Source organism: Orbicella franksi, chromosome 11 (genome assembly GCF_964199315.1).
Source record: "Orbicella franksi chromosome 11, jaOrbFran1.1, whole genome shotgun sequence".
In the NCBI taxonomy this organism is placed as follows: domain Eukaryota; kingdom Metazoa; phylum Cnidaria; class Anthozoa; order Scleractinia; family Merulinidae; genus Orbicella; species Orbicella franksi.
The window spans coordinates 25,474,063-25,490,130 of record NC_138155.1 but is presented as its reverse complement, the minus strand read 5'-3'; the positions used below and the strand labels follow the sequence as shown (position 1 = coordinate 25,490,130).

At 40.1% G+C, this 16,068-nt stretch overlaps 1 protein-coding gene and 1 pseudogene across 1 annotated transcript in view; one reads left to right on the top strand and one right to left on the bottom strand.

Moving 5' to 3' along the window:
- LOC145503211 (uncharacterized) overlaps positions 1-10,621 on the bottom strand; it is a 285,864-nt gene extending 275,243 nt beyond the window's left edge. The window contains exon 1 of the mRNA XM_081482674.1: positions 10,476-10,621. Coding sequence (XP_081338800.1) covers positions 10,476-10,526 — 51 coding nt within the window. The 5' untranslated portion in view covers positions 10,527-10,621. The remainder of the gene's footprint in view (positions 1-10,475) is intronic.
- On the top strand, positions 1,120-3,304 carry LOC145503373 (uncharacterized; annotated as a pseudogene).
- Positions 10,622-16,068: the final 5,447 nt, after the last annotated feature.

The window sequence follows — 16,068 nt, the reverse complement described above, 5'->3', positions numbered from 1 at the left end:
GTCTCCGGCGCCGTTGTTGAAGGCCTCAAAGTTGCAGGAATTATCAAAGACACGCAAGGAAACGAAAAGGAGGACGCTAATCCAGCTGTTTCTGTACAGGAGTCAGTCGCAGCTGTGATTCAGGACATTACTGGTGAGAACAATCCACCACTAATAGATAGCAATAATTCTATTGGTTCTAATTCTTTTGTAACGCAACACATGGCCGAGGTTAATGACCGCCCTCAAATACTTCACACCCAAATTGGTGTCCCTCTTGCCTCTAGAATTTCGGAAAAGATTCAATCTAAAATTTGGGCGAATGAATACATTGATTTAGGGACGCTCTTACACAGAATATCTCCGAGTGATTATAAGTATAATTTCGTTGTTCAAACTACGCAGTCCAACGCTCGGCCGGTCATTAGTCTCGAGCCCGCTCAAAAAGCAAAACGGATTATAGCAATTGATCAATGGATCACCGCCTTTCAAACTTTTGTAGCTATTTACACTGTGCGACTCCCAAAGGACGCACCAGCATTAATGAAATACAGTGAGACAGTGCGGGACCTGGCGGCCAAAAACGCTCAGTGGCGTTATTATGACGAAAATTTCCGTTTTTTGAGGCAAAAAACACTTTTCCCCTGGAACCAGATTCATTGGGAACTGTGGTTGCAGGCGCACCACATGCAAAAAGCGGCTCCTGTTGCTTCGTCGGACGCACGCAACAAAAATTTAAAATCGCCCCTTCCGTCCGGCTACTGCTGGAAATTTCACAGGGGGGAAAAATGTTCCGGCTGCAATTTCAGCCACGAATGTTTTAAATGTGGATCTCAGCATCCCGCCAACAAATGTGCCTTTCCAAAGCGAATATCACATCCAGCATCAACAACCATGCCACGAACAGCCACATCAACAGCTGTCCCTGGCAAACCAGCCACGCAGTCCTGCCCTGTCTCGTCCAATGTCAACACCAATCAAAGTCGATAAACTGCAGGCGTACCTCCATGGATGCCCTTTTAGAACGAGACAATACTTAATTGACGGCTTCCGTTTTGGTTTTTCTATTGATTATGTTGGACCTCGGATTAATTTTTCATCTAAAAATCTCGTCTCTGCGATTGCTAATCCAAGTGCCGTTGACGAAAAATTAGCCAATGAGATTAAACTAGGTAGAATAGTAGGTCCCTTTGAAAGGCAGCCTTTTCCAGTTTTTCATATCTCGCCTCTTGGCCTAATTCCTAAAAAAGTACCTGGGGAGTTTCGCTTAATTCATCATCTATCTTTCCCAGAGGGGCGTTCAATCAATTCACATATTCCAAAAATTGCATCCAGTGTTCATTATGCTAATATTGACGATGCGATTCGATTAGTAAGGCGCACAGGCAGGGGCTGTGCGCTTGCTAAAACTGATATAAAAAACGCATTTCGTCTTATTCCGGTCAGTCCCTCGGATTACAACCTGCTGGGTATTTGTTGGCGGGATAAATTTTATGTTGACAGGAATCTTGCCATGGGGCTCTCGAGTTCTTGTAAAATTTTCGAGTTTTTTAGCTCCGCTCTAGAATGGATAGCCCGTAATAAATTGCAGATACCAGGCATTTTGCATCTTTTAGATGACTTTCTTATCGTTAGCAATTCTATTTCATCCTGTGATAATGAGTTAAAAGCTTTCCTTCGGACATGTGATGAACTTGGTGTGCCAATGGCGCCTGAGAAAACAGTGGGGCCTAGCTGTGTTTTGTCCTTCGCGGGCATTGAACTAGACACAACACTAATGGAAGCTCGACTTCCTAGTGACAAGCTTACTAAATGCCGTACTCTTATTCAAGATTTTATAACTAGGAAAAAAGTGACTTTGAAGGAATTACAATCTTTAATCGGTCTTCTTAATTTTACTTGTTCTGTTATCGTACCCGGCCGAACATTTTTGCGCCGTCTAATTAATTTAACGGTGGGGATTAAACGCCCCCGTTATTTTATACGTCTAAATCGTGAAACCATATCTGATCTTTAATTATGGCTTACTTTTCTAGAAGCCTACAATGGCAGATCCTTCTTTTTAGATTATGTTTGGCTTTCATCTCCAAAACTGCATCTTTACACCGATGCAGCAGGCTCGTTAGGTTACGGTGCAGTTTTTGGCTCGCACTGGTTTTACGGTAAATGGCCCGATAGCTGGATAGGTACAAATATAATAATTCTAGAAATGTTTCCTATCGTTGTAAGCATTTCCATATGGGCATCAAAACTAGAAAATAAGTGTATTTTGTTTCACACCGATAATCAAGGCTTAGTAGAAGTAATTAATAAGAAAACAACCAAAGATAAAAAGCTATTAGCTCTCTTGCGGGCGCTTGTTTTGCAATGTTTAAAGCATAATATTCTATTTCGGGCTATTCACGTGCCTGGGGTGCTCAATGTCAAAGCTGATGCTCTATCGCGCTTACAGGTCACGAAATTCAAGTCCCTTGGCCAGGGCATGGATCGCGAACCGACGCTTGTTCCAGTGCCTCTTCTTCCGGAGAGTTGGCCTCTATAACTACAACGCTTTTAGCTGCTAGCTTAAATAAGGGTTCTACTGAAGTATACAAACGATCATGGAAACTATTTACAGATTGGGCACAATCTTTTTTAGGTGTCACAACATTAGTTTTACCTTTGACACCAGCTGTTGTAGCACTATATGTGTCACACCTTTATTCACTTCAGTAATTACGCTTGCTCAACTGTCACCAGTTATTTATCAGCTATTGGCTATGCTCACAAGCTAGCAGGAGTCAATGATCCAACAGAAACTGCAATCATTAGACAACTTCTCAAGGGTTATCGCAAGTTAGCTCCGTCGCACGATGTGCGTCTTCCAATTACATTACCGATATTAACGCGACTCATTGCCTCTTTTGAGCACACAACGGAGTCAGCGTATCAATTGCATATGTTATCAGCCATGTGCTCTTTAGCCTTTTTTGCATTTTTGCGTATTGGCGAGATCACAGTTAACAGTAGCAATCACAGTAATCTTATTATGTTTCCGCAGCTGGAGCAGTTACTCAACCGCCTAGGGCAGGTCACGGCCCTGCAGCTCACAATTTCTAAGTACAAACATAGTGATACCGGGCCCCCCTTTGTTATTTATATCTATAAAGAAGACTTATGTTGTCCAGTGAGAACTATATTAGATTTCATATCTACTAGAGGAACCGCCCGGCCCGGCCAGACGGGGCGCCCATTAAAAGAAACTTTTTTGTGGAGCAACTCAATAGGGCACGTCGCTTTTGTAAGCTCGATCCTGCTTTGTACAAATCGCACAGTTTTCGAATAGGAGCAGCCACTTGGGTTGCGGCCAAAGGTTTTACCGACACACAGATCCGCCAGTTAGGAAGGTGGAAATCTAACGCCTTTCTCCAGTATATTCGTACACCTAGCCTATCGACCAAGGTAGTTTCTTTACAAGTTTAGTCCACACGAGGGTGATGTGGTTATTTGCTGTTTATATACAATCACGTCAATCATTATTTGGTCACCAGTCCTCGGGTGGGGCGGGCCTCCCTTCTGGAGGCTTCTGGCCGTTTTTCTCGTGCCCTCACCTTTGCTAGAGCTTTACGAACGAAATAATCGTTCCTAATTAGTTTTATTTGACTATGTATAATTTAATCAATAAAGCGGCCACCTCGTGTGGCCAAAATTTATCCCAACACTGGATCTGGATTACATTTTTGGGGGGCGCTCTTTGCAAACAAAGCTCGGCTGTTGACCAAATAATTGACTATAGTTTTTTCATTAAGTTGTATTTAATTGCATCTGGGAAAGGAGACATAAATGAATTTATTTGCCGCCAAATAAAAGTGTTTATGACTCCTACCCACTTTTATTAATTATTAAATGTAACTATCACAGTTTAACAACTAAGGTAAGCTAGGGAGGAATGGCAGTGAGCAGGGTTCAACCGGAGGGGGATGGAGTGTAATTTGTGCAACGTAACAAAAGGATTGAGTAATAGTCACGAGAATATCTGATGACCTAACTAACAATAGATTGATTATTTGGCAATAGTCACGAGTTGAGACGGAAAAGTACATAGCCTCGTTTCCATTGAGACCTATAAGATGATGCGTGTTCCTCGAGTTCGTCCTCTTTGTCTCCAGACCTAACACTCTGCGAGTTCAACCCTCCTCCTCCCTTCCTCCACCTCGTATATTTTTTATTTCTTTGTATTGGGTATTTTATTGTGGGCCTGCCGTTTTTCTCGTGCCCTCACCTTTGCTAGAGCTTTACGAACGAAATAATCGTTCCTAATTAGTTTTATTTGACTATGTATAATTTAATCTATAAAGCGGCCACCTCGTGTGGCCAAAATTTATCCCAACACTGGATCTGGATTACATTTTTGGGGGGCGCTCTTTGTAAACAAAGCTCGGCTGTTGACCAAATAATTGACTATAGTTTTTTCATTAAGTTGTATTTAATTGCATCTGGGAAAGGAGACATAAAAGGTTTTGTAATCGGTCAGTACAAATCCAGACTGCAGACCGTATACAATATGCCCTTCTTTCTAGGACCACCTCTTCTGAAGCAGGGGAACCATAAGCTTTCATATGTCCTCTGTAAATGTCACTGTCATATTTCCCGACTGCAACACATTGGAAACTTTCTGGATTTGCAACGCTAACTTTTTTGTTAGCTTTATTTAACCTGATGAAGATATGAATATTTTTCAATGAACAGCTTATTTACCGGGTAGAAATAAACTACGATCCAACTTGCCCAACAAATCAATCACATTGGGATTTCCTTCCGTTAAAGAGTTTATAGTTCAACCCGTCCTGGAAGGTCACAGTGACCGACCAAAGAAAAATAAACAGGTTCCGATGCCTAATGCACGTGTGACACTTAGGTCTGATTGACGACAGCAAATAAGTACAGAATAAGTACAGGAAGAATAAGTACAGGAAGTCTGCCATTTATTGAGGATGTGCGTTACATAAACAGACGACCTCAAAAGCGTGGGCATCCCATTTCTGTAAGGCTAGGAGCGCTATTGGTGAATGTGAGCGAAATACGATGTTTGGAAAGTTCGCACTGAAGGTCAGTCAGGCAAAATTGATATTTCTCTGTCAGCCATGAATTCATCTACTCATTTCAAGGAGTGCACTGTGTGTACCCCAGTTGTACTCTTGACTAATTATTCCTTCGGGGCTGAATAATTTAGTCTGTCGGCCTACATATAAATGTTTTCTCGGTAGTAATGCCCATATTATGCTTTGAAATTATCTTAAATACGTACGTTTCATGTTCTTCGGCGTAGGGTAGGTAAAGAATCTACGTAATTATTTTTGACTGAAACAACAATAGGGGTATCAAATGGTCCCATTTAATTCAAAAGAGCTCCCAAAAATTAGATGAGAGCTCGCCTACTCGTGCTCGCAAAATTTTTCCAACTGCTCGCATGTTCGGATTCTCGTTTAAGATTGCTCGAAATTCTATGAACCCTGCTCTGACTTGTTCAAATCAGTTATGATTTGATTAAAGGCAAAAAGGTTGAAACATCCTGAGCTTGTCAGTTTTTCTTCAACATTTCAACCAGTAACCGTTTGGACGCACTGTATGTATTATATTTTAAAAGTTTGATCACGCACTCGCGAAAATACACGCTCTCCTCGCATGCTCGCAAATTATCGCAAAGACCATTCGATACCCCTAATCGTGTCTCTCTTAGACAATCACATGATTTGGTCAGCGCATGTCACCATGATGACTGGCTTACGTAGAGTACTAGAGTACTCTGCCTTCACAAAAATTATTTCTTGTTTGCTTGTTTGTTTTTTCTTCATAAGTCAAAACAGTCGACAAGGGACAAAAGTCTGAAAAGCAGTAACAACACTTTGTTCGAAGTTAGAAAAATGCAAGCCAAGGAGCCAGTAGAGCACTTAAGGCGGGGGTACACATGAATTTTACTGAAATTTTAGGAAGTTTAAAGAAGGATTAAAAGGAAAAAAGGGGGGTTTGGAACACCACCAGACAGTTGATTGCCCCCAAAAGAGCTCCCCGGGTTGGTGGGCAACTGTTTGGTGCACGTCCACCAATTTCTAACTTCAAATTCTAATTTTAAAACAGCATCAAATCTTCAAAATTTCATATTTCCATAGATTTTACAAATCCTTTGAGAAAAACTGTTTATCCCCAGATATACCCAAAAATCACCAAAAAATTTACAAAACAGCCCAAAACGTAGCTACGTGAAATGAGCAGAGAGATTTTTCACAGCTTGAAACGTGAACGAGATATTTGCATTCAAACCATAATATCGAGCAAAAATACGGCCTTTATGTTAACCCTCGCCTTAAGTCATCTAAAACGGAGGGAGGGGGGAGGGACTGTCACATTTTGTACTGCGACCTGCTGGACACAAGTCATCTTGTCAATCCCAGTCATATTAGCTTTTGTTGTCAACATGCAAGGTTTCGGTGGTTTGAAACACTGGGTTTAACTGACGCAGTAAGCGGAAAGAATTAACAAATTGAACTTTCAAAACGATTTATTAGATTCAGCGTATATAAAAGAAGTCATTATAAATGGTTTGTGTTTTCCGGTATTCACTGATCTGTTAATGAGATAGCTTGAGATGAACTCGTCGTAGAGCGGACGTTGTACTGGAATAGTAGAATTTATAATGATAAACATTGATTCAGCTTAGAAGACTTTACAGTCAAGGGTCAACGGGTTATAATTATCACATACGGCTTAAAAACCCCACTACTTATTTCCCCCACCCACATACCCAAACAAATGGGATTATTTTAATTAATGTCACTTCGCATCGACCTTGGGTATTCGTTTTCATGTTTCTCCTTTTTGGATCGTAACAACGTGGTTATAAATCAAATACTAGATCATGAAAACTTTGATTACACGTAGAGAGAGGAATTGATGGCTTTGACAAACCGTAAGCAAAGTTATTCGCGCACATCTGCGTGCGGTGAAAAAAAAAAAATGCCCTGAGGCAACTGTCTAATTATGCTCATAGCATGTTTTCTTAAGATCCTTACTGTTTAATTTAGAGCCATCCTCAAGTGCTAAAAGATTGATGAATGATCTTCGAAAGGTGTTAATCGTTTTACACTAACTTGTGGTTTATCATCAGTTTAGCTAATAATCGCCTTAATTAAGCGCAATTTAAAACCTTTTAGAGTTACTGACACAACACAGGAGGTCTCTGAACCGAAACGTCATGCTTAATCCGAGAAGTTTTGAACGATAATCCTGGAATGTTCAATAAACTAACCAACACTACACTTTTCACTGTTAAGTTGCTTAAATATTATGATCAACGGTGAAAAACTTGCATTACTTAGTAAAAGTTTCGTTCAAGAGAATGTTCACAGAACCAACGTCTGAACATGCCGACATCATTCTTATGCATTTTTCGCGTCAGAGCACACGTCGAAAACCTTGCTTACAAGTCTAAAACGGCGGTTTATCTGCGGAGCCTCGAGGGTTCCTCCTGCCCAACTGGAAAATGATATTCAGGAAAAAGTTCTTCCGATGATTTCCGCCCATTGAATTCCGACGTTTTCAATAGTGCGTACATGCTCTATTAATCACTGTGACAAAACTTATATACAGAGCCTTATAACTCTGGACTCTGGACGTATTATCAGCAACTTATGCAATTTAAGCCAGATTTTTCGACCGTTTGATAGCCAGTAAGTTGCATAATTATAGCCTGCGAGAGCATCCGGCTTTCTCAGCCCTAATTTTCTCGCAGGATGTTTCAATGCAGGTATAGCGTGAGCCACGTTACGGAGCATAAACAAGCGGAACCGGTTTTTCCGGTTAGATTAAATGAATTTGACACTTGCTATATTGCTGTTAGAATGGAAATGGTATCTGTTCGTAGTCGTCCCTGCTATATAGAACGTTTTGTTTTGCTTTTCAGATCAGATTAATTTAAATCTAAAATATTTCAAGGGAAACAAGTCCCCCGCATTTGAAAATATAAATGGATTGTTAAACGCGCGCCGTGATAATCTGTTCAGTCTGTTGCTATTTTAAAACTCCGCCTGGTGCAAACAAGCTTGATATGAATGTGAGCGAGTGAGAATTCAAAGCAAAACTAGAAATCACATACCAATACTCCAGCCCCAGCCAGCAAAATTAACAGATTTACGGCAAACATGGCAACGTTTTCTAGGCTAGTCAACTGCAATGAGCTGCACTGACAGTCCTCACTGTTATACAAAGTGGCTGATGTCTGTTCGGTGCAAGTTTTTTGCCAGCTGAATGCTACGTGGCACACGTACACACACACCACCACAAACCAATCAAATACAAGATGATGTCACCGATTGTTAGTGTAATAGTTAGGGGAAGCCCCTTTCAATGTTGACTAACATATCGAATGCCTGTTTCTTATAGAATGGTCTGTTTTTATGCCGATACCCTGAGGATCCCTGTGTCCATAATGTGTTTAAAATAGCTATTTTTAATCAGTATCTGTCTTCAGTCAACAGTAACTAAGACCAGCTAAGCCGCACGGAGATTCTATAAAAGAGAGAATCAAGCGTGGAAGAGCTATTGGTTCTCAAGATTTAATTAAGGGATTCTTAATTCTCAGTGAAAAATGAATAACATAGTAAATGATTGAACAAAATGCTTTCCAGATGTACGTTGATAAAGGGCTAGAAAACACAAACTGAGTCATCTTTTTTCTCGTTTTGAAAGTGTTAGTGAAATCACAATATTGACGACAGTATCGCATTTGTTATGTACTTGTACATGTACAAGTAATGTACAAGTGATGATAGTTGTTTTTAAAGTGATGAGAAAAAAAGCAAACAGTACAGTTTGATGAGCTGCTGATACTGTTTGTATAATTAAATGTTATTCAACTAGCGTGAGGTCCTTGTTGGAGAAATATTTATAGTTTTTTTTTTGTTTTTTACAAGTTTATAGACCAAGCCGCTGGCAAGGCATGTAAGTAAGAACCTCCAGAAACATCTTTCCTGAAACCTGTTAACTCGGGCCCTGTTGATAGTTATGTTCAAATCACGCATTTGTAATCGCGTGTCTAGAAGTTATGAAATCCTGCCTGCTGCCTGCATCAAACACGCATGTCAACTAAAAAAAATGATCGCCATTTAAAATACTCTACAAATGAAATACAAGTATGTTAGTATACTTTTTTTTACATAGAAAAATAATTCCCTTTCGTAACGGCCTCTGGTTCGCTGGGCAAGGGGAAATTTTGATCGAATTATGAGAAATTCAGGCTTACAACTTTGGCTAATTCTTTGCTTTGGGTTGAACATTGACCTTTGAAATGTTATCAATATGCGTGCAGGAAGTTCGGTCCCCATAAGTGAATAATTTGTTGTGAATTTGTTTGCTGGTGCATTAGAATTCTTAATTGTAAACTTAAAGCTTTTCATTGATTGATTTTTGTACTCAAGAAAAGAATAAAAATCCACATGGTTTTCGTTTCAAATTGCGGTCCAGAGGCATTATAGATCTTAAAATTAAAAAAAAGGAATTGAATCTCTATTATAACATGCAGGTTTGTTTTCAAAAGTGAGCATTCCTTGCATGATTTACATGTAAAGGTCAAACTTACCATGGATGATTATGATATAGTTGTTGATCACGCTACCTTATTATAATAGCATATAAAGCAGCATTAACAAGCAAAACATTCCCAGTTAATTTCTCACGCTTCCTTTAAGTTATCTAAGCTAGGTGAACGAGTTTCAAAGCGTTCCGATAGAGTTTTTGACTCTAAACAGCTGATGATCGCATGACAGTTGAATCGACGAATCAAAACATACTGGCGCCGCCGCTTTCCGCTCTCAATCGATCAGGCCTGTTAAATTCACCATTCAGATATGTCCATTTAAAACACAGGCTGGCAGTTTTCGGGAGCTTTGTCCTGAGGAAGAGTTGTGAACGGCTCCCAACTTTGGCAACACTTCGCTTCGATCAATCACAGCGGCCCGGGCGCGACACAACGGTGTGTACGAAATTTTGCCCATGAAAGCATTTTCGCCGCGTCACGTAACTGTCAGCTGAAAGCCTAAGCCTCACACTTATTCATACATGTAATCGGTAAATATGAGAAAATTTGAAAACAATTTTTCAATTTTCATTTCCTTAATGTAGATGAGAAAGAAAGCCGGCTCCATCGAGATACTAAATCGTCGAACTTGGACTGTTCAAAAACCGCACCCTCTTGCATCCAGTTTCGATATTCCACGTGGTTTTGCACTGAAATGCGTTCTTCTGCGACAAACCGTAGCTTTGAAATGGCAGAGAACTAACTAAGTTGGACTAAAAAACAATACAAGAAGCGTGTGGGATTCAGAAGCATCTTACATATCACTATTTCTTTTTTCTGTCCATGGACTGCTGAGTGGAAATATGGAAAATATAACTGATTACTCGGGTTTCTGACTGCTCGCCGAGATTTGAAATGTCAGCAGAATGTTGAGTTGTTAACTTACCGTTACTCTTATTATTATGGTCAGTCCTAGGAAACACGCCAACACCATCATCGGGAAATGTCGCAGATTTTGAGCTTGTTTCACTTTCGATATCTTATTGCTGCATGAAAATCAACAGGTGTGGAAACGAGGTGACCGCTAGTAAAGTTTCGTCACCGACTAAGCTTAGCATTCTAGAACAGTCTAGAAAATTCTTTTCAAAATTCAGGTATAAAATTGATTGACGTTTTCAAGAGGTTTTTACCATAAAAGTTTCTGATAGGCTGGTTCGGATACCAGGGCAAAGTTTAGTCGCCTTGAAACCGGAGTGGACGGTATACAAAATTCTCCTTTCTGTCTTTTCAATATCCGTTTTCGATAAAAATTTGCAAGGATATATTCTAGTCATTCTGACTTCGAAAGAATTAAAAACCAAGTATGTGGTGCTATGGATTCAGCGGCTTAATGGCATATACGACCGCTATTAACAATTGACAATTAATATGCTGAGTAAGCACTTTTGGAGTCAACACGATATATTTACATTCCAAGGTTTCAAATTTCGCTTCTCAGCAAAGAAACAAACAATATAGCCTGTAGCAAATACCTTGAGAGGCAAAGACGACATGGTGGTGATGGGAAAAAATTGCATAAAATTCAAACCGTACTGCATTCACGCACTTTGAGTCTCGTCTTTTAGCTTACGTGCAAACATTAACAAAAATATTTGGACATCTTGACCCGAGATTAAAGATATTATGTCTAACGGCCACAGGAATCAAGTCAACCGCATGAAGTCGTGCTAGCTTTGCAATGTTCTTAAGCTCGTCGTACGTAACTGAGGTGTCAACTTTAATTTAATTATTTTCAGTTTTCGCAAGAATACTGCGGAAAATAGCTTGCGCAGTCCTTTTGGAATCACGCGGCTAGTATCGAGAGGCAAGCGAGGAAAGCGCCATGACTTTGCAGGGGCCTGTGTCCAACTGTTGTTTTGTTGTGTTTTGTTTGCTTTCAGTGATTCAAAAATCACCTGTGGTAATATTTATCTTTTCATTCTCTTCAGTATATACAGATCAGTGAGCAATACAACTCGGATGAACAACGGTAAGGTCACAAGATAGCTCTTATTACTAACATAAATCTTCTGCAAGTCGAGAACAGTTAGAAGTTGTAATTTTAAACCATCAGTTTGATTAACACGCAATTATATGATGCCTATTAGTTGAACATTGTCCCAGTCTTTGCCGTGCTACTAGCTAGCATGGTCTAATGAGGATATTTAAAGCGACACGTGCACGCACGATCGAGTATTGTGAGGTTTGAAGTGCCGTGGGAAAATATGGGACGGTTAATCGCTGATCACTTAATAATGACTTGACGTGTCACTTTAGACAGTGTTTATTAAGTTTATTGACATGAATCATCCAACAGACAATATATATGTTATTAGTATCGGCCTGCAGTTCAAATGTGCTTAGAGCGTCAAAAGATATGCGAGGCCAAAGAGCCAAGTGTTGACAATACCGGTACGTTGATTTGAAACCCTTTGTGAGTATATCGACCAACAACACGTTTCGATTTATTTTCGCCAAGACTCTTATTTTACACCTATTAAAGGGTAATTCTTTTAGGTGAAATGCCGGTGTGAAAATATATTAATCTATAATATGTTTGACAACAAAGCCACTTAAAGGCATGTCAGTGTGTTACGGGTGGTCTGACATCGATGATATGCATGCATCGCTAATCCCTTTCGCGACCGTCTGATCAGTTGAATTCAGCATTACTCTTTCGTTTCGGAACTCAAAACCTTGCACTGGCCTGGCCCAGTGTTTGAGCGCAAGATACAATAACGTTATGTTTGGAAACCTGACCGTACGTCATGAATGCATGCATGGATATGGTTCAGTGGGCTAAGGAATGCGACGCATAGTGACCTACTGAATTTTATCCGTCTGAAAACGTGCAGGTACCGCAGTTTAACTTAAACTATATTAAAAAGAGGGGAAATATGAAAACTCACTGTTATCCCGATGATAAGTTCAAGATATACCAGAATTTTGGTTAGCATGGTGACTACTTGTCGGAAAACGGTGTAGATAAGAACGTGTCTTGGAAGTTCTCTTGACTGCACCCGAGGGCTGATGTGCATGCACGTGTTGAACGGACTTTGATACCGCCAAACGACACCGCCAAACGTTCGATTGACTACACCGGGTCAGAGTGACATGCCTAATATTGCTTTTCAGGTGACGGTGACAATTTTTATTTCTACCCGCAAAAAACTTGGAGCCTTCACTGTTGTTCGACAAAAGTTGTTTACCGATCGAAGGAAACTGTTTCAAGCTCCACTAGCTCAAAGCTCTTCCCTTCGAATTAATAATTACAATGACGAGTGCTGTAATGACGGCCTTAGCCCAGCAGTGAAGTGTGCTCTTTTAAAAGCACTATTGTTCTCTGATGTTTAAGACATTTCTGAATATTTGGGACAATAGGCCGAAGTTTTTTCCTGTTTATTAAGTAAAACTAAAATGGCAACTAATTTTTTTTTTGTTCCTTGTTTTATAAGATCAAGAGCTGGGAACGCATAAAATTAAATTAACACGGTATGCCACAATCACGTGATCCTCCAAGTGGCCGAATTGTTTTATTCAAGTGATAAGTTATGTACTGCTGGTGCGTTTGAATTAATTTTGATAATAACGAGAAAAAATGTACTCAAAAACCTCTAACAAATGATATGGGAATTAAATAAATTATTAAACTTTGCGATGAAAGTCGAAAGGAAAACAGGTGCGAAATATTCAGCTCACTGAAAGAAACAATTTAGCGCACAAGTAAACCCTACATAAATACGAATGATACATGTCAATTAGTGAAATATCACTGAATGAATGTACTCACCGACGATGCCATAAATGCAACGACGAATCCTACAAATAAACCAGTCGCTCGGAACATCGTATTTGCTTAATTATCACTGGAAGTGGAACTGTTCAAACTATGTTCAAAACAAGGTGACCTCAAGCTGATGAATCTCGCCGTCGACTGAACGGAAAATGACGTTATTTTCGAGGTCATTTAGCTTATGAATGAAGAGCCCAATGGTCGCGAATTGCATGTTGGGATGCGGGAAAGTCCCTTGTGAAGTTATCCGCTTGGCAGAGATACGGAAAAGTTCAGCTAAAAGTTGTCGGTCAGGAGAGTAGTTCCCTTTTACAACAGGCTTTGTTTAAGTTGGTCGTTTTCCTATAGCAAAGAGAGCCCCAAGATTCGATCCTTCATTTCTAGTTGGCGATCGCAACAGGTCGAACTGAGAACAAGTCCGAATTTAATATCCAGACAAAACAGGAAATGATTGATTGACAAAAAATTTTGTCTCGAAATTTTCGGATAGTCACGTTCTTTGTTGTGCATGACACCATTGTTCCATTAGCTGCATTCCAAGACTGTACTTTGGAGGAAATGAATAATAAATATATTCATGAGCACATGACTTTGCTCATCGATCGACCTTGCTCCTGCCGCAATACTTGAGAGCCTGTTCGCAGGCTAATTAATCATTAAAATTATAGGTTTAGATCATTGTCTTCCTGTAAAGCTTTATATAGTTTCGCGGTAGTAAGTTTGTTATTCGTTTTAATAACACTGAAACTGTTCTGGATGATGCTGAATAAAACAAAACAGGAAATGATTCAGCAAATTCAACAAATTAATATTTTGCTTATTGGTTTTGTTAAATTCTAGACAAAGCAATGTTTTCTTACCTTACAGTAATTTTAAGACCAAGTTTGCTTCTGGTTTAGTCTCGCTCGACTGCCGACTAAAACTGCTCGACTATTTTTTCTGAGTCAATTCTAGAAAAGAAACGGCTTTTTCTTTCTCCTTCCAGGCTCTCGTATTTGTTCAATGCCTCGATAAGACATTTTTGTACCTTATCTTTGCCCAGTCACGTAAAATAGTATCAAAATTTTCAAAACTTTTCGCCATTTTACACACAGAGGGAAAAACTATGGAATGATGACGTCAATCATGCGTCTGTCCTCTAATAGAAAAGAGGAATATTGTTATTTAAAATCTAGTTATATGCATAAGCGATAAACGGCCCACCTAGATTAGCACTTGCTATCCACGGGCCAAGGAGCGATATCACACAGTTATTTGTACAGTAGTAAACGTAACCTGTTTTCCGGACTGGTCGGCGGGCGCACGCAAAACTGTCACACTCTCCCTCTTTCGCTACTCGTTGTTTGTATTTTGACTCGCCCTAAGGGCTCGTCAAAATACTGCACAACTCGTAAAAATATACAGCGATACTACACACCAAAACATCTAATAAGATATATTTAATCTTCCTCAGCCTTTGAGACTCGCGCTCTCAACTCGTGCGTCTTTTTGGAAACATACATTTTAATCAATACGACACCAAAAAGAAGGCAAAGATGAAAACTCACCGTTATTCCAGTGATAAGCGCTAGCTATACTAAAATTTCTCCCCGGGGAATTTCTCCCTTCATGATGATTCCTTGTTGGTAATTGACGGATGACACTACGTACGTGGCTAGAAAGCTCGAGTACATGAAACATGTGCACGCATATATTATAGCACGGACTTTGATAGTGCCGGCGAGGCAAGCCAAAGAATTGTCACTCACAGGATACGTACATACATCAGCCAATGAAAATATGGCCGAAGTGTGAGTTTGATTTCATAATCAGGGAAAGTCCCTTTCTAATAAGCCATTCGAGTTAGAGGTTGACAAGCCCACACTTGCAACCACAGGCGGCCCAAGCTCTCAATGCTTTCCTCTTTTATTTTTCCTTTTTATGCGGACGTTCAGGCTAACGTGACATATGGCATACACCGAATGCAAATATGGCGGACCGCTCGGTTGGCGCCCGGGACGAGTCGCATGCAAGCGAGGCTAGTGAGGCTTTGATGTTTTGTTTTGACAGAAAAGTCTTGCATCGTCGTCGGTCTGGTCTGTTTTTGTTTCGCCCTCCCTATAAGTTGTTGTGTTCCTGAATGCCACCAGAAGGAATTGAAATCTTCCACAGCAGAGAAAGTGTTTTTTTTTTTTCGTTTCCGCGGTCGCCTCTCAGGGAAAACAGACGAAGGTAAGTAGTTTACGATCGCCGAAGGAACTGTTAAAGTTTGTTCGTTCAGGCTGGAAGATCTTAGAAAATGTGTAAGCGACCGCATTTAGCTCCAAGTCGTTTTCATTTGGCTCAAAGCATTCACTGGATACAACGATGGGGGCAGTTGAAGTTCATTCGCTTGGTTATTACACCGTAATATTTGTTTCGTGCTATTCCGTGCGAGTGGACGCAAAGTCAACTTCTTCCTTTGAGACAAAGGATGTTTTTCAAAAGGAGCTTTTCTTTACTTTGGGGAAGGTACTGGCCATGTAAATCGTGTTGGAACACCACCAGACACCACATAAGCTCGTCATTTAAACGATTTTTCTAAGATCTTCTGATGTGAAATGTAGCGAACAAACTTTAGTTCCTGCGGCGATCGTGAACTCCTTTCCTTCGTCTCAACGAATTGCATTGATCCACTACTTTCCCTAAGCTTAAGAGGCGAACGGTGGAAAATTTATATCCCTTCTCG